The 25,099-nt window shown below is 36.0% G+C and overlaps 1 protein-coding gene across 3 annotated transcripts; it reads right to left on the bottom strand.

Annotated features, from left to right (window-relative positions):
• Positions 1–1,196: 1,196 nt before the first annotated feature.
• Positions 1,197–24,610, bottom strand: LOC134751893 (neural/ectodermal development factor IMP-L2-like). Of its 3 annotated transcripts, XM_063687444.1 has the most exons (8): positions 23,280–23,376; positions 13,675–13,831; positions 9,426–9,589; positions 6,737–6,902; positions 5,547–5,731; positions 5,392–5,502; positions 4,236–4,367; positions 1,197–3,986 (listed from the first exon to the last, which is right to left on the bottom strand). In XM_063687444.1, the coding sequence occupies exons 2-8, from the start codon at positions 13,787–13,789 to the stop codon at positions 3,984–3,986; spliced, it is 876 nt and encodes a 291-aa protein (XP_063543514.1). In that variant the 5' UTR covers positions 13,790–13,831; positions 23,280–23,376; the 3' UTR covers positions 1,197–3,983. The 3 variants fall into 3 exon arrangements, with proteins under 3 accessions (XP_063543514.1, XP_063543513.1, XP_063543512.1); XM_063687443.1 differs by lacking the exons at positions 5,392–5,502; positions 23,280–23,376 and adding an exon at positions 24,358–24,610; XM_063687442.1 differs by lacking the exon at positions 5,392–5,502 and having other exon boundaries at positions 23,280–23,363.
• Positions 24,611–25,099: the final 489 nt, after the last annotated feature.

Consider the following 25,099-nt stretch of genomic DNA (forward strand, 5'->3'; position numbering starts at 1 on the left):
GAAAATTTGACTCTCGATCAGAGGGCGCTACAAGTTTGGCCAACTGTCGTATAGATGGCGTTGACGGTTTCGTTTGTTATTTAACAATTTTAACGCATATCGGTGAAAGAACATGGGTCAAAATCATAAAAATAATTAATGCAAATAAAAAAAAAACATTTATCCATATTTAAATACATTTTATCGTATTTTTATAAATCTTCATTTTTAGTTTTAAAGTGTGTCGACAGATGTCAGTGAATTTACTGGGGTTACAAAATTTACTATGACAGTACCGCTCTAGTATAAGTTAATCTATGCCTAAAGTAATTACTCATGTATTCGTGACGCCGCAGGCTAAACTCAGTAAGTAATCTTGTATCGATAATTACTTGTTTAAATCGATTTCTTATGTACCCTATGTGCTATTCGTCGTCGTCTAGGTCGTATAGAAATTCAGTATGACCCAATTTTATTACTCATACCAAAGATAGATATAACCAAAGATAGATATAACTCCGTAATAGATGGATACAGTCTAAGGAAAAAACGTGCCTCGAAAATCACGAAAATTTGATTCTCGATCAGAGGGCGCCACTAGTTTTGGCCTACACTCGTATAGAGGGCGTTGACGGTTTCGTTGGTTATTTATAATTTTAACGCATATCAGTGAAAGAACATGGGTCAAAATCATAAAAATAATTAATGCAAATAAAAAAAAAATCATTTATCCATATTTAAATACATTTTATCGTATTTTTATAAATATTTATTTTTAGTTTTAAAGTGTGTCGACAGATGGCAGTGAATTTACTGGGGTTACAAAATTTACTATGACAGTACCGCTCTAGTATAAGTTACTCTATGCCTAAAGTAATTACTCATGTATTCGTGACGCCGCAGGCTAAACTCAGTAAGTAATCTTGTATCGATAATTACTTGTTTAAATCGATTTCTTATGTACCCTATGTGCTATTCGTCGTCGTCTAGGTCGTATAGAAATTCAGTATGACCCAATTTTATTGCTCATACCAAAGATAGATATAACTCCGTAATAGATGGATACGGTCTAAGGAAAAAACGTGCCATTAATTGTGTGTCGATAGTATAGCAGTGAATTTACTGTGGCTACAAAATTTACTGTGACAGTACCGCTCTATCTTATTATATCCTCTTTGCTCATACGAAAAAAAATGCAGGGGAATGAAACAATAATGGGTTTGGTAATAATAACACATTTATTTATTTCCAATCACAGGACAGTATGTAACACCCAAACATATACTTAAGTATATTTCATAATTACTTAAACCCTACTAATATTAAGTATCAAAATAACATAAATAAAAAACCTGTATAACTAAATTATAAGTGACGAGTTATAAATTATGCTTATGTTTTTATATTCCGAGTATAATTGTTGTGTTCAACTGTAACCAATGATCGACTGTGACCAGTTATGGACATTGTCAATATTAGGTAACTACACTGTACTTATATTATAAGTTAGTTTTAAAGTCGAATTCGGCCTTATTTTGGCACAATGTTTTTTATAAAATGATCACTTTAAACATTTAAGTTTTGAGTTTACTTATTAAACCATTATTATGCTAAACAAACTTCTTATAACTGTCATATAGGTATTAGAGTCTTTTTGGTTGGTGTATAAAAGGTGAAGTTTAGTGAAATAACTTGTCAATTAGTAGCTATAGGCAGTGGGGCGACACGCATCCTTTCGGGCATTCTCGGCTCCGTTCGGCTCAGCATTGCTACGAGCAATAATTAGGGTTGGCACAACTTGACGTCCCTTTGCGTGCACAGCCACAAATAAGATAAATGACTTGAAATTTGACAACCCTAAATAGCCGAAAGGGATAGGGCCATACATTAGAAAAGAACAGCATGATTCGTCCCTGTATCGCTGTCAAACTTCGGTTTTGTAGGAAGTGTCATTTCTGTACGGTAGTAATATTTATTCTGTGCTATAGCCGAGCAAGCATTAGTAGTAGTAAAACAACCAACCATAGTTCAATACTACAACTATGGTCCACAGTTTTAATATGTAGTTTATTTATTTAATTAAAGTTTATTACACAAAGATACAGCGACTTAATGCCAAAAGGCATTCTCTACCAGTCAACCATAGGGCCAAACGGAAACACTAAAAGTTGGAGCAATTGTGTTGGTTGGTGGTGGTGGTGATGAATGTTGGTAATTTTGTATCAAAACCAATGTAATTTTTTGTTTATGATAATATCTTGCTCAAGAACTGCGTAATCTAAATAACGATATTCAAGTTAATTTTGGACCATAGATGAAAGATTTTGAATTATAGTTGGTTCTGTAAACTTACTCGACATTGCCTACCATGCCCAATATTTCTATTCGAATTCGATAAATTTGTGATTTTCAATCAAACAGCAGAGCTGTCTTTATTTCATTTCTAATAATGTGAGGAAGGCGATCATTAAATTAAAATTATTTTAAAACGGGTCAATCACGTATTATTACGCCTAGCTCGACATGTTTCAATCCAATTTACGAGGACTAATAATACGTGTGTGACCCGTTTAAAAATAATTTTAATATGTTTGAGTCTCACGGGAGTTTTATAGTTAAAAAGGTGATCATTATTGGAAATTGGATATAGACAGTTATTTGGTAGGTAATCACTGTTTTTTCACGCCAGGCGATGTTTTTCACGGTAGGCAATTTTGAGAAAGTTTACGCAGGGTCAATACTACTATCACCCCTTTCTGCCATTACATAATGCTATTCTAAGATGATATCCAATCATACCTGGGCGTTTTCTAAAATAAATATTGTAAACCTGATTCTTTCAAATCCGGACATTCATGGGCTCATTCTATTCAGAATCGACAGCATTCTCCATCCTGCCATTAAAAAAAGATGTCCCAAAATGTCTATTCCGTTACGTCACGTTTAAGTGTGAAACTTTTTTCATTTGTATGTGCTTGACGTAGTGGAATATACAATTTTCATACAAATTTTTGGGACATTTTTTTATTATATGGTAGTCATTCTGAGTTGAAATAACCCAAAAACACCAGGATCTGCGAGAATCAGGTTTTCAATATTTATTTTAGAAAACGCCCCACCTAATAGCAAGAAAGTAAGAAGGCTAAGAATGAATCCTATCCTATCTTATCTCTATCGCACGCGCGTAATTGGCTATATTGCTATCTTGCCCATATTGCCAGCGGTCAACCACACTGCCCAAGTGGGACAGCAATATAATTATGCGCGTGCAATAGCTAGAGACAGCACTGATAGCAACAAGCGGGCCCATGTACGAAATTCTTCGTGCGTCCTACCTTTAGTGATGACAAGGACTTTAGTTTAGGCAATTTTTTCAGGGTTGATTTGCCAATAAATTAGGTATTATGCTTATGAACAGATATGTCAGTTTGCGGCAATTTAAAACTATAAAAAGTCTGGGAGGATTAACTTAATTATTATACGTAAATAAGTAATTTCTTACAATTATAGAATTACAGTACATATGCCGAAAAAATTTAGGTAAAGTATAATATTCATTTTTGAAAAAAACTACAGACCCTATTTTACAAAAGCTCCTCACAAGAGGGTATTTACATTAAATAAAATATAAATTATTTAATTATGCTTTTAGCACTTTTATGTGCTTAAATCCAGATACGATATATAATTACCTACTTAGTCTAAAATCAAAGCTTAAAAATCATACTGTCAAAGACTGGTTCAAAGAATGCCCACTACTGGGACCAATTCCAAAATAGTTTACTTAGGACCATTATTAAACTACCCATTTAGAAAAGAGCTGTTTTCATAGCTTATAATAAATTAATAAAATTACCATAATTTTAGAAACAAGGCAAGTACAATGGTTTGATTTTAAGCATAACTTAATCTAATAATAAGTTAATTTACGTTAATACTTTAACTACGAATAGGAACATCATTTAGCATCGGCGGGAGTGGCTTGGTCGGCGGATATTGATGGTTTACTGAAAAAAAAAGAATAAAAATTAAAATTTACCTACTATTAAGTACAAGTACCCTAAAAGTGGCTTTGGAACTAAATATCTTTTTACACAAAAAACGCACGGTAGCAGAATGTTCCATTTAAATCAAATAAGTCTATCAGCGCCATCTAACATTAAACAGCGGAACTAACTTAGTTCCGCTACTCGCCGCTTTAGCGCTGGCGTCTATGCCAAGGGTCGGCAAACCTAGTGCAAATTATAATAACTTACATGTTTCGGCCTAGCGGGATAGAGGAAGCTGGAGACGGTGGTCTTTCCGTATAAGTTCTTGGCGTTGCACGTGTACTCGCCCATGTCGGTCCAGCGGATGTCCTTTATGTAGAGGTCTCCAGAGCGCAGTACCTGTAGAAGCAAATGGTTCATTTAATGTGCCATTCTCAATCAAAAGGGTACTTATTGTCGGTTGTCAATAAGGTGCTATTTCCATATAGCTTTAATTTGAAATCAACCTTATCGATAAGCGACAATGTACCTTTTGGTTGAAAACGTCACAAATATTCAAAACAATCCTTAAGAATGAAAGTAATGAACTTAGTACATAGTAAATCAAGCTGGTATTCAATAAAATACAAGTCAGACCATGACACCCTGTAAGGGCACACAACATTAACTTAAGAACTAAACTATACAAGTCTTCCCATTTATAAATAGCAATTAATTTTTTTTTATAAACTATCATCTTTAAGAAAATCCTTAACCGAATAATAACATTTATCCATTAATAAATTTTCTAATTTGTTTTTAAACACTGCGTTTCGAGTTTCTAGCTTAATATAAAGCATGACGGAATATATGATCACGGGCCATGTTGCGGAGTTTCACTCGAACTAATTTTTTCATACTATACTGAACTGTCACCCTATACATGCGAATAAACAGCGCTCTCTTGACAATGATCATATATTACTGGTCAGGCTTTAATTGGGAATTTTATGTGGTGGTGGTGGTGGTAGGTGGTTTTTCGACTTAAAATACGTGAGTGACCCGTTATTAATATATTTAATATGTCAGTGTCTCACGGAAGACAATTACATTTATTGAACCTGCTCACAAAATTTGAGGAAAATGCGACCGAGAGGAAAGGGGCCAGACATATTAAAGTATTATTGCCCCACTGCGGCTCGGTGGGTCTGCACACGCGGCAGGACAGCACCACGTCGCTCCCTATGTGCTGGAAGAGTTGCGTAGTAGAAGGAACACGGAGGTTTCTTACCCTCATCCTAGGGTTGTCAAAGATGACGTTATGATGCTGGTCCTGCCAGTACACCTGCGGCTCGGTGGGGCTGTACACGCGGCAGGACAGCACCACGTCGCTCCCTATATGCTGGAAGAGTTGCGTAGTAGAAGGAACACCGAGGTTTCTTACCCTCATCCTAGGGTTGTCAAAGATGACGTTATGATGCTGGTCCTGCCAGTACACTTGCGGCTCGGTGGGGCTGTACACGCGGCAGGACAGCACCACGTCGCTCCCTATATGCTTGAAGAGCTGCGTAGTAGAAGGAACAGCGGGAGGTTTCTTACCCTCATCCTAGGGTTGTCATAGATGACGTTATGATGCTGGTCCTGCCAGTACACTTGCGGCTCCGTAGGGCTGTACACGCGGCAGGGCAGCACCACGTCGCTGCCGATGTCCTGGAAGAGCTGCACGTAGTAGGAGGAGATTACTGGTGCGGCGGGGAACAGGGGGAGGAGGTTTGCGTCGTCACCTGGAAAATAGATGTATATTTATGTAAATTATAAACTTAAATAGATATTATCATACACTAAAGAAAAGGTGACCTAGTTCACACAAACAAATAAAAATATTTCATAAAATAATTTGAGTTGTTCCATAGTTATATTTATGTATTCAACTCAACTTTTGTAGAAAACGACCAAGCACCAGCAATAAGCCTTCTAAAATTGTATACGAGGACGCAAATCAGTAAATAGATCATGATTTAAACTAAACTTAAAGCTTTAAGTTGATATTTTTTAAACAGCGCTGAAAAAGTGCCAGCTTAGAAAATAGGTACATCCGCAATCGAGTTTTGCTTCGACATTCATGTGCTCTACTGAATCTTAATTGCAAATGGGTATAAAATAAGAAAAAAATATCCGAGATAGGTATTTAATAGTATAATTAGAGTACCAGAAACGCATTTTATATGTACCTAGCATTTTATAAGTATAAAATAATAGGTAGATATAAAATGCGTTTCGGGTACTCTAATTTCTCGAAGCATTCAATGGGATAGCTTTTGAATTTTTTGTTAGATTTCGGACTCATCATCACACTCGGAGAAGTAGGCGTAGATATAGTATCTAAAGCGAAAGTTGCTTAGTATGACGCTCAGTTTTTCTTCAATCGGGTTCATCCAATATAATTATATTAATATTGAAACATTATAATAGACATTGTTACCTGGCTTTGCACAAACAGTGGTAGAAGCAGTCTCAGTAGCAAGCCCGGTAGCACAGGACGGACACGCTATACATCAAAAATCACTTGCGTTTCTATGTGTGAACGGCACGTCTGTACACGCGTCATGCGTCATAGTATGAGTATGTTGCTATAAAAATAGTACCGCGCGGCCGGCAAATGGCCGTCAATCTGCTGTCGCGGGGCGAGGTAATTCGAGTCGGGCGGGGCGTTGCGTGGCCGTTCTGTATGATAATACTATTACTTATTCTGGGTCAAGCACGGGCCAAGCACGAATCTAATGATATACCTGGTTCCGCAAACACAGTGGTAGAAGCAGTCTCAGTAGCAAGCCCAGTAGTGGCAACGCACGTGAACACGTCCCCGCTGACTGCCGCTGACACGACCAGTGTGGACATGAGCCAGGCCATGCTTGATGGGTAGACTGCTTGGATTTCATTGGTTTCGTCCATATACTGCAAAATAAGTTGTTTTATTAATATATAACTTTTTTACGATATAGGAGGCATACTAGCAGATGAATATAACATTTAAAACTTTCGCGTTTTGAACACATATTAAATCACATTTAAAATCGGGTCTATTGCGAAAAAATAAAGGTAACAAAATAAATAGACCCGATTTTAAATGTAATTTAATATGTTAGATTATTTTAAACCGGGTCACTCACGTATTATTAAGTCGAATAGCTCGACATGCTCGACCAGTGAAGACGTGTCATGTCTCCGTGAAGACGGTCCTCGTAAATTGGACCGAAACATGTCGAGCTATTCGACTTAATAATACGTGAGTGACCCGGTTTAAAATAATCTAATATGTTTGAGTCTCACGGGAGTTTTATAGTTATAATTTAATATGTGAAGCAGATAAATAGCCTGATGGTAAGCTATTACCCTTGCTCATGGACATGCAACAGTAATGGGATTGCAAGTGCGTTTAAGATGGGAGTATGCTTTTATTGAAGGTTAAAAGGTCGTATCGGACCGGAAATACCGCAGATGACAGTTCATTCCATAGTTTAACTGTACTAGGAAGGCAAAATACACTCATGGTCAAATTTAGAGTAACGCAAAAAAAAGTTTTGAAATTACTATAGGTGGTTTTATCCAGCAATTAAACCTTTTTTCGACGGCGACTGCGTAAATTCTTACAAAATCTTCTTCTTAAAGGGAGAAATTCAAGGGGCTGATGGGATTGGCGGCACCATTACAGCCTGGCAACATGAGGTTTCTTGAAGCCTGGGATACTACTCTTACAAGGGTCAGAAGTCAAACTGCGGTCGAATAATCATACAACACTCTTGAGATCCTGGTCTAATGGCTTCACGCCTCAGTTCTAAAGCCAGTGCCGTCTTTACCATAAGGGCACACGGAGTGCCCAGGGCCCCCTTCCTCAGGGGGTCCCGAAGGAGAGACAGTAACAGTGAGCAACCGAGTCTGGTCGGGTCGGATGTTAGTTTAATTTGCTTTCTTTACTTTCCAATACCCCAAATTCTTGAGATAGATAGATAAATAATTTATTTGGCAGCTGTAATTACACACAATATAAATTTACAAACACATTAGAAAAAAAAAACAAAATAATTACTACTTACACTAATAAAGAAATAAAATTATAACGAAAATACCATAATAAAAATGAGACAGAAATGGTGTAAAATTATGTACAAAATGTGTACGTTGCAGTAGGACAAAAGGGTCACGGCTCAGTGATACGCTTCGCTCTTTAGAGCAAAGCACTGATTTTGTGCCGAAACCCAGGTCACAACAGATAATATTATTATAGTCTAATACAGGCGCGGCTTCCTCTAAGGAGCGCTTGTGCAGTGCACTCCCATAAAATTATAGTGCCTAATTAATATATTACTCTTTAAGATCTATCGTACAAAAGTCAATACCAATTAAATAATTACCTTTATTCATTATAAGTTTATAGACGGCCTATACTACTCGGCCTACTCCTATAATTTCATAGGAATCATAGGTAACGCGCGAAGCGGAGCGCTTTGGATTGCGCTCCTATGAAAAAGATTTAGTACATAAAATCAATAGGAAATTCAATGAGAGCGAAAGAGAAGTTTCGCTACAGTTCCGCACGTGAAACAGAAGATTTTCTATGAAGAAAGAGGTAAAATTGGAGCGGCGCTCCGTAGCCCGTTTGACCTTGCGCCCTCTCGTCGAATGCGCGCGCATTGTGTGCGCCATATTGTCACTTGTTTGTAAACAGACCTTAGTTAGTAGTCAATTTTAAAGTACGCGCGTGAATGGAATTTTGGCATTTTTTTATTATAAATAATTAACCAAGAGTTTAAGCAGTAAGTGCACATAATTTGTTTGTTGTGAGGTGTTTAAAATGAATGAATTTAACGGGAGAATGTGAAAAAAGTTTACAAAATCGACTCGAGTTCAATATAAAAGGTAAACCTTGAACTTTCGTAACAATGTTCGTCAAAAACAAAAACTTATATGTCATTAAATAAGATCAATATGAAAAAACACCGTGGTTGTGTTATGTCGCTGTGATAAAAGTAACTAGGTGTTTTAGTTTATCGTGTTACCTACCTAAGTACATGTATGTACCTAAGTATATGTCTTGTTTGGAGCGGGCGCGGGCGGGCCGGGCGACGGCTGTGCGGTGAGTTTGCTTGGACCGAAACCGATGTGTTAACAATTTAGCACATAATTCCATAAAATTTGAAAACAACATTTACAACCTAGAATCCATTTGTAAAATGAACTGCAGTTAGCGTCTATCGGTCGTCAAGATATTCGTAATAGCGAAATTCTATAAGAGAGTTCAATGACCGTATTTTGTGTCGGTTAATTCAATGTGTAGTTTTTTACTGTGATAGTGAACACCCATAATATAGAATCACCAGCCGCCGCTGGTCTAATATAGTCTAATATTTTGAGTGCTCAAGGGCCCCAGCATAGTTTAAGATGGCCCTGCTAAAGGCTCTCGATTACAGTTCTACTCACATCAGCAACAGGCTCTCCATTCTTCAACCACTGTACAGTAGGCGATGGTACACCCATGATCTCACATCGCAGTTCTATTGGGGCGCCGGCAAGGCGGGCGGTTTCTGGAGGTGCCTGTTGTATAGATACGAAGTTACGGGAGCGCCTTTTCGTCAGAGGAGCCACTGAAAACATATAAGCAATAGAATAGAATAGAATAGAAATCATTTATTCAGACAACACATCAATACACAAAGATAAACAAAACAGTAGAAATAGAGATGTGAAGTCGAAATGGTCTCCATTCAGCAATGCAGCTGGCACGACTAGCGTGGTCAACGGCGCTGGTTTTCTGTGGAGCCAGCGGAGTGTGCGGGACAGCATAGTGCGGGACGGGACACGTTGTGGACGACGTGACATAATAATATTGAGTACTAATAATATAAATATATACTATAAAATTCCCGTGAGACTCAAACATATTAAATTATTTTATTATAATACGTGAGTGACCCGGTTTAAAATAATTTAATATAAATATATACATCGAATTTATAATATATATATATATATATATAAATATACATAACTTAATACACACAATACACTAACTAATGTTTATGAAAAGCATAGAGTAACTTATACTAGAGCGGTACTGTCATAGTAAATTTTGTAACCCCAGTAAATTCACTGCCATCTGTCGACACACTTTAAAACTAAAAATAAAGATTTATAAAAATACGATAGAATGTATTTAAATATAGATAAATGATTTTTTTTATTTACATTAATTATTTTTATGATTTTGACCCATGTTCTTTCACTGATATGCGTTAAAATTGTTAAATAACAAACGAAACCGTCAACGCCATCTATACGACTGTAGGCCAAAACTAGTAGCGCCCTCTGAACGAGAATCAAATTTTCTTGATTTTCGAGGCACGTTTTTTCCTTAGACTGTATCCATCTATTACGGAGTTATATCTATCTTTGTGAAAAGTTTGGAAGTTTTGAAATTATTTCGATTATATTTTTAGCTGGACTGTACTTAACATTTAAAACCTTCGCGCTTTGAACATGTTAAATGTTTATGTATTAATATATATTTTTTTGTATTAATATAATGTTTTCGTTCGTCGGGTAGTCACACAAATGTCTGTTTTGACATTTTGCTGGGACGTCAGTTAGCCGCGACCACGACCAGTGAAACCTGTGTCGAAACGTCGGTAAATAAAGATAATAAATTCGCGATAGACCCGATTATAAATGTGATTTAATATGGACTGTATTAGTTGTATTAGTTCAGCTGCTATGGCTCTTTAAAATCAAATGCGGATAAAATATTTTGTAAATGTCGTTAAAATATTCTTTATTCAAATAGGCCTAGCAACAAGCACTTTGACTTTGACTTTTAAATTGTCAAGTTTTCAAATATTACCTTAATCTAAATATCAGAGCAATTTATTGATGCAGTTATTTATATTCTTAAAAGGTTATTAGATATGTAGCTTAATAAGTTAAACTATCTTACATAGCTAACAACAATTATTTTGATCCTGATTTAACCGAACCAAACGTCCAACCCAAAATAGTACCTACACAATGTTTTCGATGTTATAGATTTTTATTCATTTTAATGTCCAAGCAAAATAATGATGTGGTTAGTCCATTGTTTTGACCTATTTTTCCAAATAAGCTGATCTGAGGATGTCAGCAGTTGAACACGACACTGCAAAGAGTATAACGATAAAGAAGAAGAAACTGAGGATAAAATACTTAAGACAACCTATGGTCGGTTTGCTTGTGAATGTCCAAAATTATTAATAACATCATCGATGCCCCTTCGTTAATACACTCGCTTTCTTTTAGGGTACCCCGGCGTTGTGGGCGTGCTTGTAGAAAAAAAAACCCTCTTTTATATCCCCCTGAGTCGTATTTCATATGCAAAGAATGGTTTCATTAGGAGAGCGTGCAGGCTCTATGACGAAAAATTTCAAAATATAGATATTTTCCATGAAACGCTATGTAACTTCAAACGATTATCCTTTAAATGTTTTCAACAGACATAATATTGTTTTTACATATTGTTCTACATACTTATTGATTTTAGTATTGTTTTTACATAACTGCAAGTTTTCTGGCACTATTTACTAACACACCTTTAATTGTTATTAACGATTGAAATCGATAATTCATATAGATATTAGATACTTTCAAATTAAATGCTTTAATGTTTAGGTTTACATAAATTTAATTAAGGAAACTGTAAGTCTACAATATTACTAACTACCCTTGTACCTAATGTTACATATACAAGACTGTTTGTTTCTTAATAAATAAATAAAAAATGTCAAAACTGATAAAAGCAAGTTGTCACATTTTAATTTTATTCAGACATTGTCATCCGTCTGATGATCAAAATATTTTTGCTAAAAGTCAGTCTATTTCAATTTCCAATTAAATTTCAGGTCAAATTCGGCATTCGCTATTACGGAATCACAGAATTGAAATTCAGTTCATCTGAATTTCAGAACCAAAGAATAAAGAAGGAATGGATACGGCATGTCTTGTCTTTATTTGAATTTAAAAGTAGATTTCTCGTCTCGTATTTTTGCAAGTCAAAATAAAAGTGGTCCAGAGTGTATATATTCAGAACGATATGTGCTCAAATTTTGCTATATTTAGTTTTGTATTGCCATGCAGTTAGATCAATAAGTGGCCTGATATACGGACGTATTTATTTATTTATGTATTCATATTTAATATTTGGTATATTTGGAAATTTGGCACCATGCCAAAGCAGCCCGATTTTTTAAATGTATTTTAGTTTAATTTAGTATTTGTTTTTATTTTATATTTAATAAAAGTTTAGTTATATTTTTTATATCCTATCATTATATTTTATGCTTATTTATTCATAAAAACAAAGAAATAAAGGACATTAAGGATCAAATATTATAAAATTAAAACTAGAAGTAAACCTAAAAATAAAATTAATTATAATTTTAGCAAACTAACAGGCAATGTATAGGAAGGTATATTAAAGGCCTATGTCCCGTTCCGACTGTCACGTGGTCAAAACGTGCCAAAAATGCTAGCGGCATTGCCGCGAGCGATATTTGCTGGACCAAGTAAAAGCCGGAACGGGGGTCGCAGCCCCTATCCCTCAATGTTTTTATAAATGTTTTGGCCTCCGCACACCAAGGCCCCGCCGTTTCTATTTTATGTAGTAATTTTTCCTACAAACAAATAAAATCTAAATTAATTTTATATCTAGCAAAAACGTCTGCGAACGATGTTATCCCACCCAAGACAGACGGGTAAATTTTAGTTAAATTTGAAATATTCTGATCCAAATAGACAGGTTTCTTTATTGTATGATAAATAGACATATATTTAATTATATATTTTACAAAAACCTTCACGATTCCTTACAACCCCTACCCCATTACGAAATGATTCCTGTCTTAAAAATTAATTTATATTTAATACTAGATTAGAAAATATCTATGTGCTAAGTTTCATTTATATCCGTTTAGCAGTTGATGCGTGATTCAGCAAAAACATTTAAATATGAAACACGTTTACATTATACGTTATTATATAATATAAGAAGGCTAACAAAGAGAGTGTATAAGGGAGAGGTAGAAACGGGAGTTGGAAGGGGCAGACCTCGGCGGACTTTCTCTGATTAGATCGGGGAAATCCTGAAGAAAGGCGGTCAAGAGCACCCTAAACTGGCGAGCGTGTATGAGGATTATGAAATTGAAGGAAGCGAAAGAGGTATGTCAGGATCGTAGCAAGTGGAAATCCGTGGTCTCTGCCTACCCCTCCGGGAAATAGGCGTGATTGTATGTATGTATGTATGTCTCTTCTTCTTCCTTGCTCCATCCCACTTCAGGTGGGGTCGGCTCTCCTAATTATTTTGCGCCACGAGATTCTGTCGAGGGTTGTCAGATCGGGTAAATTGTTCCTCTTAAGTAATTGGGTCATGCTGGTCCACCATGTTGACGGCGGGCGTCCTTGGCCTCTCTTTTTCTCCGGCAGGTTCAGAGCTTTTTTGGCAACGTACTCTTCGCCCCTTCGCATCACGTGTCCGTACGTATGTATGTATGTATGTATGTGTATAGTATAATTTATATAATGCAGCGTGGGGACTGTTATAGCACAAACCCTCTCGCGCATGAGAGGAGGCCTGTTGCCCAGCTAGCAGTGGGAACGTGTGTAGGCTGAATAATAATAATAATTTGTTTATATTTAATACACTTACCAAAAGCCTTAATATTGTTATCCATCTGTTTGTTGTCGAGCTGTGCGTTCGCTTCGAACCTACATTGCAGCGACACTAGCGCCGCGGCGACGAGTAGCGACACTAAGTTCAACATTCTATCCGACGCTAGGTGGCGTTGAGTATATCAATTGAGAATCTGGAAACAATAATGAGTTACGAATTATAAAAACCGGCCAAGTGCGAGTCGGACTCCCGCACGTAGGGTTCCGTACCATTACGTAAAAAATGGCAAAAAAATCACGTTTGTTGTATAGGAGCCCCACTTAAATATTTATTTTATTCTGTTTTCAGTACCTATATAGCGGCAACAGAAATACATCATGTGTGAAAATTTCAACTGTCTAGCTATCACAGTTCATGAGATACAGCCTGGTGACAGACAGACAGACAGCGGAGTCTTCGTAATAGGGTCCCGTTTTTACCCTTTGTGTACGGAACCCTAAAATCCGAACAGGTCATGTCATAAATAGTACTCGTATACCCTAATTCAATAGTTAATGTGTTTCACAAGGGGGCAACGTTGTTTTTAATCGCTGGTGCTCGGGTATCAATATTATTTAATACCCGAGCACGCGAAAGATTCCGAAATTGAACCACGAGCGTAGCGAGTGGTTCGAATAGTGGAATCTTGAGCGTTGCGAGGGTTTCAAAGGACGAGGGTTAAACAAATTTTGCCCCCGAGTGAAACACAACAGTTTTTACCACACCGACCCGAAGAAAATATTAACTGTAATATATCAAACAAAATCAAATCCAAATGAACGTCATTAAATATTTATCACATATTAAATCACGTTTACAATCGGGTCTATCGCGAATTTATTTTGTTACCTTTATTTACCGACGTTTCGACACAGGTTTCACTGGTCGTGGTCGCAGCGGCTTTTCGTCGGGTAGTCACACAAATCTCTGTTTTGACATTTTGCTGGGACGTCAGTTAGCCGCGACTACGACCAGTGAAACCTGTGTCGAAACGTCGGTAAATAAAGGTAACAAAATAAATTCGCGGTAGACCCGATTGTAAATATGATTTAATATGTGTTCAAAACGCGAGTTTTAAATGGTATATTAAATATTTATCATTTAAAATCATCATTTAAAAGTTAATTCTTCCAGCTAACATAAGGACATAACTCAAAATTTGTATCTGATTACTTTGCCGCTGGTGGATAAGTGGATGAAATGCAATTTTCTCATCAGTTTTTGAACAATTCAGAGAGCCTTTACGCCTTTACCAGCTGGTGTAGTGAAAAACTAATTATATAGATTATATAATAGTTCTTAAATACGTAGAAGCTCTATAGGTATCAAATCTCAAGGGTATGTTCTTACTAAAGGCCGTAACACACCATCGCATCGCACCGCGACCTTGGAGCAGTTCTAGGAATAGGTAGTACTGGCGTGGGCTTCCACACTTTCGCACCGAACCGTCTAAACGGTGCGATCCTACAGACTGCCGCGCACGTGCGCCAATATTGCCAAATGTCCCGTATTTCCATGTTCATATCATATCGGTTCGGTGCGAAAGTGTGGAAGCCCACGCCAGTACTACCTATTCCTGGAACTGCTCCAAGGTCGCGGTGCGGTGCGATGGTGTGTTACGACCTTATATTAATATTATAAATGCGAAAGTAACTGCCTGTCTGTATATTATAAATGCGAAAGTAACTGTCCATTTTACCTATTCTAAACCGCTGAACCAATTTAGATGAAATTTGTATAAGTACCTGTGGAGATATTTTGAGGCCTAAGGAAGGACAAAGGATAGTTTTTAGGGTTCCGTACCCAAAGGGTAAAAACGCGACCCTATTACTAAGACTCCGCTGTCCGTCTGTCCGTCTGGCCATCTGTCCGTCTGGCCATCTGTCCGTCTGTCTGTCACCAGGCTGTATCTTATGAACCGTGATAGCTAGGCAGTTGATGATGTATTTCTGTTGCCGCTATAACAACAAATACTGAAAAGTACGTAACCCTCGGTGCGCGAGTTTGACTCGTCCTTGGCCAGTTTTTATCAATCATTATCACGTTACCAAGACAGAGTAAGCGAAAAGTTGTGAAATTGATTTTATAATGTCAACTAATATTTATATATTTCGCACGTATTTTCTGTCCACGTTTCATAAACATACCTACGAACATTAAAAACGTAAATTGTGAAATCTGAAACTATAGGTCACGGTTTACCTTTGTGTCAGCTTTGTGCCATTTGGGTAGATTTTCTTGAGAATTACAAATATAGCTTTGCCATAGACAAGTTAATAGTATAAACTGGAAGGATATCTGATATTAACACATTCACTGCCAGCATTAGCTGCGCGCTACGCTTGTAGCCGACAACGCGTTTTTTTCCGTTACATACGAACAGGGCGAAGGGTGAGCGGTAAAACCCGATAAGTCGTGGGGAGTTCGTTTCTACACAGGGAGGTAGTTTTATTTATTTAATCGTATGGCAGATAATAACCGGGTCGCATATATAATAATTAATTGCTTATTACTAAGTAGGTACTATAATTTAACATCTAGCTTCTTCACCCATCGGGCTGCGTTCACATCAGGGCAGAGCAGGTCCAGGGTAACTCCGGTATATTATAGGGAGGTAGTACCAGTGACGCCGTCGAGGCGAAAGTTGAAAGGCCACGCGCCTGAATTTGTAAATGAAACGAATGAAATGGGTTTTTAAAATTAGAACTTTATGTGACGTGCGTAGAGTTCTCATTTAAGTGACAATATATCTCTAGACTTATCGGGTTTGCCCGCTTGACCCTCGAGGGGAACCCGCGTATTGGTTCACTGATAGTTAATAGTTCCATTACTTTGCTAAGTAAGCTTCGGTAGTGCTTAGTTTTAGTCACAGTCTCGCACGAAGAAGTTTTTAATTTTTTGACTTTTAATTTCATTTGTAGATAGAACTGTCTACAAAACAAATGCAATTAAAATTTAACATAATGTGGTACAGATATATTTTTTCTACTGTTCTTTAAAAAGGAAACCGTTAAAACGTCGTTAATTCATTCATTCACAACATTGGTAAAGCCAACTATGTAGTGAATATTCACAACATTGGTACCTAAACGTAATGATGTGGTGGAGTTTGTTGATCTTTATTATTCACTCGTCTCTTTACTTGTATGTCGGTCGGTACCTTGATATCCGATGCGCTGATAATAATATTTATTACTACGTACGGCGTGAAGTGAATATGCATCAATTCATTAAGTACGATTTGACATACATTTTGGGATACTATTTTATTCCTAATCAGCATTAATAATTGTCTACTACGGGGTATATAGGGCATTAAACTTGATTTTGTAGATTTTGTTACGTGCCCATTAGTCCCTCTGGATCGAAAGATCAGATGCAAATAGTAAAAGTTACTGACTGATCCTGTTCCTAGGATTAGGTTGCTGAATTGTGCAGTCAGTATAATGGCACAGGGCGGACGGGCTATACATAAAAAAATCACTTGCTTTTTTATGTGTGAACGGCACGTCTGTACACACGTCATTGTAGTGCGATTTTGTAGTGCCTCTGGTATGTTTGCGGAGGCACAAGTTGACAGCTTTGCGGCGATAATGCGCAAGAGGTGCGCTTCACTGATGCGTCGCCTGCGCGGCAGCCCCAACAGCATTCTGGGCGTGTTCATGGAGCGCGAAAATGGCCCCATGCTCAACCGTTGGCAGGGGCTGCATGCACTCGCCGTCTAGTTTTTAGTTTTAGTTTTTATGCGCTACTAACACTAGTAATAAGATTGAAATGTTTGCTAACCATGTATGGACCTTTTAGTCTGCAATAAATGATATTTAATTTTAATTTTAATTTAATTGTGTAAGTTGCTTAAAAACATTACTGAGCGGTCGGCAAAAGGTCGTCAATCTGCTGTCGCGGGGTGAGGTAATACGAATCGGGGCGGGCGGTGCGTGGCCGTTCCGTATGATAATACTATTACTTATTCTGTGATAATAAAAAAGCGACAAAAGTATCTGTCACCCTCGATTACTTTTCCAAAAAGATCTGGACAGCCGCGTTTAAAATCTGCAACAGTTTAATAGATCTATACAAAGACAATATCTAAGACATGTCTCTTTTGTTAAATTATCAGACAATGTTAGAATTTTAGCCATATATTTATTCAGCTTTGAGCTATGGTCGCGAGGTCTACAGCTCACAGAGCCACTAGTTTTATTAATCATAACCATTTATTTCGTAAAAAATGTAAAATTATATAATAAAAAAAAACAGAAATGAGCAACGACAAGAAAACGACGCTAGTACAGGTTAGAGGTTAGAGGGTTGGGTAGGGCTGCACCGTCATTGAAACCGAAGAAATGTTGGATGGATTTGAATCTGTGCCGCGTCCCACGAATACATGCTGGTGGCTCGGATTGTCGAAATCATAATTTTGGATCTTAGCCAGCCCACTACACTAGCCACTAGTTTTATTGGTCAAAAAAGATTGTCTTACTATTGCCATGAGTTTTATAATGTACTAGCGGCCCGTCCCGGCTTAAATTATATACTTAAACCTTCCGCTAGAATTACTCTATTGATAGGTGAAAACCGCATCAAAATCCGTTGCGTAGTTTTAAATATCTAACCATATATAGGGACAAACAGACAGCGGAAAGCGACTTTGTTTTACTCGTATACTATTTGGTGACAAGTATCCGACCTACATCCTACCCCAATTGATTTAGAACATGCATTGGTGACTCATATCGTTCCATAGTTGACGTTAAACGTGATCGGTCATACCCAATGTAACCAGATTTAACGAGTAAGTATGTGATGGAATGAAAGTGTGCAGTTAAGGCGGTTCCCTGAGCCAGAAGGCGAAAAATCTACTTATATGATCCTGTTTTTCTAAGAGGCGTTGATATTCGTAGACGTGGAAAAAATATATGTAGTTCTTGACTATATTGTCTTTAATATCATAGCTTCCGATACACGAATTATGACACTTCGCTCGATACAATTAATTCCCAAAGTAACCTCTAACTCGGACTTTTAATCCAACTTTACTCAGTTATTTATTATGTGATACTATAAACAAAAAAAGAAGAAAAAACAATCTTAACTTAAATAATAATTTCATAGCTTTCGAATTTCGATAATGTAGGGTAACGTTTTTAAAATAAATAAAAATGGACAAAATTCGATCAAAATTGACACTTGGCGCGCATGATCTTTCCCGTTCTTTCTTGCGAAATGTGACAGAGACAGCGGCAAATCAATGGAACGGCCTTAACAAAGAATTAGTCTAGAAACACGTTACCTTTAGTCAACTCAACACCCTATCAATCAATCTATCGTGGCATTCGTGGCTATTTGCTAAGTCGGTTAATAGTAGATTGTGTTACAAGGGAGCAAAATGATATATTTACGGCGAGGGCTTACATTGAATCCTAAACGAAGCGAAGGATTCTATAATAGAATCCCGAGAGTAACGAGGCTCGCTACGCTCCGGATTCAATTATAGAATCCTTCGCTTCGTCCAGGATTCAATGTACGCCCTCGCCGTAAATATGTCATTTTGCTCGCTTATGACACAATCTACTATTAAGTCATAATGTATTGTTTGTCCACATTTTCGGTCATAATTTGGTTTTTCTCAGAAACGCTTAACTTTTCAGGATTACAATAAAACAAACCTAAGCTAACCTATCTATAGGACAACCTGAAGAAAATCCTGAAAAGTTAACGGTTTCAGAATTATGACTAATGATAATATGACAATCATTACATTATGACTTTCAATAATTATGTCAAACATAAGAAACCCCATTGTTAATGTCATGTAATTTTCAAAAAGAAATAAATTAATCTGTCTATCTATCTATCATATCATATCATTCTTTACTATACTTGGCTCTAAACGTGATCGATTTATACTCAACCAGATTTTTCGAGTCCTAATCGATGAAATCGAGTGAGACTCAACAAATCTGACATTTTCAACCAAAAGGTACCACATTGTCGCTTGTCAATAAGGTTGATTTTAAATTGATGCTGTATGGAAATAGCGCCTTATTAGCTAGCCATACATCTTTAGCGGTCACGCACACTACAACAAGCATTATGCCTACACATACGCACACAAACAAATATTATCGGTCCGACAGCTGACGGGGGGCTCCGACATGGCTGAATTTATCGGAAGCGCCTTTCCGATATCGGATGTCGGAAAGAACTATTTTGAGTATTTTTTTTAATTGGTGGTGGGGGATTGGTAATTTTTTACCTATTTTCTTGAATAACCTCAACTGTTTATCCTAAAACTATTAAAAAAAAAATTGGAAATTCTCACAATGAGCTCTTTCATTGGATATGTAACATGATATAGTTTGAAAGACTTTATTTTGTAATTTTCCCATTTACCCCCCAAAAGTGGCCCCCATGTTTAAAATTCATTTGTTTACGTTACATGTCCGTCTTTGGGTCACAAACTTACCTATGTATACCTTTCAACTTAATTGGTCAAGTAGTTTCGGAGAAAGTAGGCTGCGACAGGCAGACAGACAGACGCACGAGTGATCCTATAAGGATTCCGTTTTTTTCCTTTTGAGGTAAGGAACCCTAATAATAGGCCCTTACGGGTGTGAACGTTAACAAATCAATATCTCCAAAGGTTGTCCTAATCCTAAATAATGCACTTGCCTACGTGATGTGCATCATGTGATACAACTAGTTTTTGGTTAGATTAGTAACCATTTTCTTAAAGCAAAATGGAGGTTATTACTTTTATTTAAGGTTGAGTTTCTATTATTCTGTGATCAAATGAGTGGCAATTGCAGTGTATAGTTACTTGGCAGGGGTCTCAAAAAAAAACCGGAAAAGTGTGAGTCGGACTCGCCCACCGAGGGTTCCGTACTTTTTAGTATTTGTTATTAAAGCGGCTACAGAAATACATCATCTGTGAAAATTTCAACTGTCTAGCTATCACGGTTGATGAGATACAGCCTGGTGACAGACCGACGGACAGAGGAGTCTTAGTAATAGGACGGGACCCTATTACTTTACCCTTTGGGTACGGAACCCTAAAAAGTATTAAACAGATCGAAGGAGGGATATAAAGTACTAGCTTTTGCCCGCGACTTCGTCTGCGTGGAATCAGTAACAGCAGCTAGGGTACCTAAGTATAGCGCCTGGATAAAGTGTAATAGCAATTATTCAGTTTGAACATAAGCTTCATTGCTTGACATCAGTTATTAGTAATTCATTAAATCTCTCAATTTAACCCCGCTTTTAACTCTCTTTAGCGATGATTTCGGACATAAAAACTATCCTATATCCTTCCCCGTGACTCAATAAACTATCTCTATGCCAAATTTTAACTAAATCGGTTTAGCGGTTTCAGCGTAAAGAGGTAACAGACAGATAGACAGACTTTCGCATTTATAATATTAGTATGGATTTATGTATATTACTTTAAATAATTTAAACGCGCCTAAATGAAAAGCGGAAAGATAAATTATTTAGTTATGTTTAATCGAAAAAAGATTCAGTTGGTGTGGCCACCTCTACTAATATGTGGCTTTCCATCAGAGAAGGGTCCTTATGCCTATCAGAATTTCTGTTGGAATTTTAGACAAAAAGGACCTTATTGCACTTGAAGCATAAGGAGCCACTTATTTTTAAGAAATCCTATTGATGGTTAAGATAAAAAGTATTAAAATAAAAGATTAAAATAAATAAATAATAAATTAAATATTAGGGGACATCTTACACAGATCAACCAAGCTCCAAATTAAACAAAGCTTGTACTATCGCAAAAAAATCGAAAATTTAAGTAAAATCATTATCACCCAAAATGATATTTGCATTTGATGTTTATTGAATTTTGGGTGTTTTATACCGTAATAAATTTCATATTTATCTCAATAGGTACTTTCAGTATCTATCAATAAATAATGTTTTAGGGTTACTAAGACTCCGCTGTCCGTCTGTCTGTCTGTCTGTCACCAGGCTGTATCTTATGATCCGTGATAGCTAGACAGTTGAAATTTTTACAGATGATGTATTTCTGTTGCCGCTATAACAACAAATTCTAAAAAGTACGGAACTCCGACTCGCACTTGGCCGGTTTTTTTTTTCTAAATGAACGTGTAAACTGTTTTTTCAAAATTAAACATTTGTATTTTTTCACTGGACTTTAGCAACTTAGGTAACATATCAAATTATTTTATTAAATATTATAATTTGTGTTTATGTAAGTAGTCACACTACTATATATAAATTGGACCGGGTTCCGCCGTGGCGGGGTGGCCTAGAAGTTCATGGCGTTAGCCCGGATTGCTAAAGACGCCGGTACGATTCGGTTTAGTACTAATTGAAGAATTATTAAGATGTATGGAACCATTACAACTGAATTATCATATATGTAATAGTGTAAATGTTTATACTGTCCTTAGCTAGATACAATTACGGCGGGGGCAGTATAACGGCGTCCGTTGCTGAAAACCTTTGGGGCTGCTGTGCCCCGAAGCCTTTTTGGCACAGACATCAGCTGAGCCACCTTCCCTTTCAATTAGTTTGTAAGCATTATCGTGTTCTTTTATTATGTACCTATGTTACAACTTCTTGAATAAACGTCTTTTATTATTATTATTATTATTAATTACATACCGACCGACCCCAACCGTCCCGGGACCAGTCTGAAAATCAGCGCGGAGCCCTCTGGCACCGCACATGCTGAGATTGGGACCCTTTGCCTCACCATAGATTTAAGTTAATAGTTATTATGTTATGTTAAGTTGATATTTAAGTTTAAGTTTAGTTTATATTGTATTTTTAAGCTATCCTTTCATAAATTGTAGATTTTTTCCTAAGGTGTGGCAATAAAGATTTTTTATTTTTATTTTTTTATTTTTTACATTTGGTACTTGCAAAAAGATACACACACATAACATATTAAGTTGTATAAAACATATTTTGATAAAATAAAACACATAGAAAAGAAAATGACGATTTTTACTAATTAGTTTTATCATATTTGTAAACTTGTTTGTAAACGACTGTTTGTTTCTTAAATAAATAAATAAAATTTATTAAATTCTGCTAAGGAACAAGTTTGAGAACAAATACAATTATTTTATTAAATATTTTGATTTGTGTTTTTTTTTTCCAGTGAAATTATTGATGTACCTAAATAAAATTAACTATAAGAATAAGAATAAAAAAAAAATGTACTTATAATTGTAACATTGTGACATACAAATTGAATGTGTAATATACTCATAGGTATATGTATACTGTATTTATTGATACTATACGAATTTCAAATCTTATACAACCCTGACCTGTAACCTAATGTTATTAATAAATTTTAATTTTTTTTTTTTTCATTTTCATTCATTTTTCATTTTAAAGTAGTCACACTACTATATATAAATAAATCCGGCCTTCACCACTGGAGGGCTTCGTCACTTTTTCTTTAATATATAACATCTATTACAGTTTTTTTTTTTCTGCTAAGGAAGTTAAGATTTTATTTTTACAAATTTGACACTTGATCGCATTATTTTTGTCAATGTGTGAATAACGTTATTTATATTTAATAAATAGTTTACACATATGATACGTACCTCGTTCAGGTATTCCAGTAAAACACAACGTGTGACACTAGATGTGGCTTGTCTCCTAGTTTCGTCGAGAATACGTGCTTTTTGTTACTTGCCACCCTTATATACCGGGCGGGCGCGAGTCACACGGGGTGGTTTTTCGCAAGATATTATTACGAGCTTCTGTAGGGTGGACTGTTTACTTGAAGTAATGTTAGTAATTTTTATTTGTAATTATTAGATTTTTAATTTTTTGAAAATGTATGATTATAAAAGCTGAATAACGTACTTTTTTTTAAATAATTATGTATAATGCAAAAGGTGTATAATAGATGTAAGATGTGTAGAAATAAGTAACAAATTGTGACCTATAATACCTTATTACCAATAAATTATGTTATGTCTATGCATTTTTGTATAACACTCATTTGATAGTTTTAAATTAACATTTAAAATTATAGTATAATTTGGTTCATATTAAGCTGGTACTACAAAACTTAAGTTAAGAACAATTCTTGGTTTAAAACTATGAAATCGGATTATATCGCGTATAGTGAATTTAGTACATCCCGACGTTTCGAACCCTTTACAGCGTTCGTGGTCAACGGGTGACTGAAGAAAAATACTACAATACAATGTGCAAAACACATACAAAAATAATGAACCATAATAAACTATAAACTTTAAGGCTGGTTATACATACATGCAAAATCAGTTCATAAGGCAAGTTATACATTACAACTATTTTCAAGTAAAGATATAACGGATATATTCCGATTCCATAGTTTTATTTCATGAGTAACTATCGCGGTAACCGAAGACAATATTAATTCTTGGTTTATCATTAGGTAAGTAAAATATATCTTGATAAAAAGACCTGGCTATAAAAATAATACCCGCATAATCTTAATGTTCTTGATATGAATATTGTATTACTAAACGTATTGGAAGTAGAGATGAATATTGTAATTTATTAATTTATTATGATGTCTAGTAGCTTAACTATTTTATAATAGATATCACAGAACCTCGAATGAGTCACCGTTATAGTTTATTGCGTCATTATTACGCAATATAAAAAAAAAAACAAAAAAAAACTCACCACAAAAAAGTTTTTTTTTTCACTTTTAAAACTTAAGTTTTTTTTTTCACTTTTTAAAATTTAAGTTAAAGATTAAACTTTTAAACATTTGATTTTAAGGGACGTGCGTACTATACGACGGACTGAGAGCAACTGTGACCAACTGTCACCTAAAATGTGCAATCCTCATTCATTTCTCAAGCTGTCAAAATGCTGACTAAAATTACTAAGAAACGCTGTTAGCACTTAAGTATAAAAATGTAACAAAAATTACTTTCACTTCGAAAAAGAGCTCTATACTTTAATGTCTAAAAGTAGTTTATTTTGATTAGCAAATGGTTTCAAAAAGCGATTTGTCGAGTAGTGAATAGCCACATGCGGCTAAAAAGAAGATTTTTTGGTCGGCATTCTGGCGCTGGAATGTGCGACACAATATTATAGGAATCGAATTAGATACAGCGTTTGACAATACGTATACTTGAAGCCGTTTTGACGGTTATCAAAAGGTTGGTAATAGGGTATTTGACTACTAGTCAAATCAGTTTCTTTTTTCGAACTGTCAAAACGATTTTGCTACTATGCAATTTATATGAAACACTAGCATGTGAAGTCACAATCAAATTATCTACTCTTTATAGTTTTATACTGGTTTTAAATTGAAATTTTGTGTAAAAATAACTGATGTCTACGTTTCTCTATTAATCTTCTGGCGCTTTATTTCATGTATTGTGTAAAATAATTTATTTTAAATACAGAAAAATAC

Source organism: Cydia strobilella, chromosome 23 (genome assembly GCF_947568885.1).
Source record: "Cydia strobilella chromosome 23, ilCydStro3.1, whole genome shotgun sequence".
NCBI classification, from domain to species: Eukaryota; Metazoa; Arthropoda; class Insecta; order Lepidoptera; family Tortricidae; genus Cydia; species Cydia strobilella.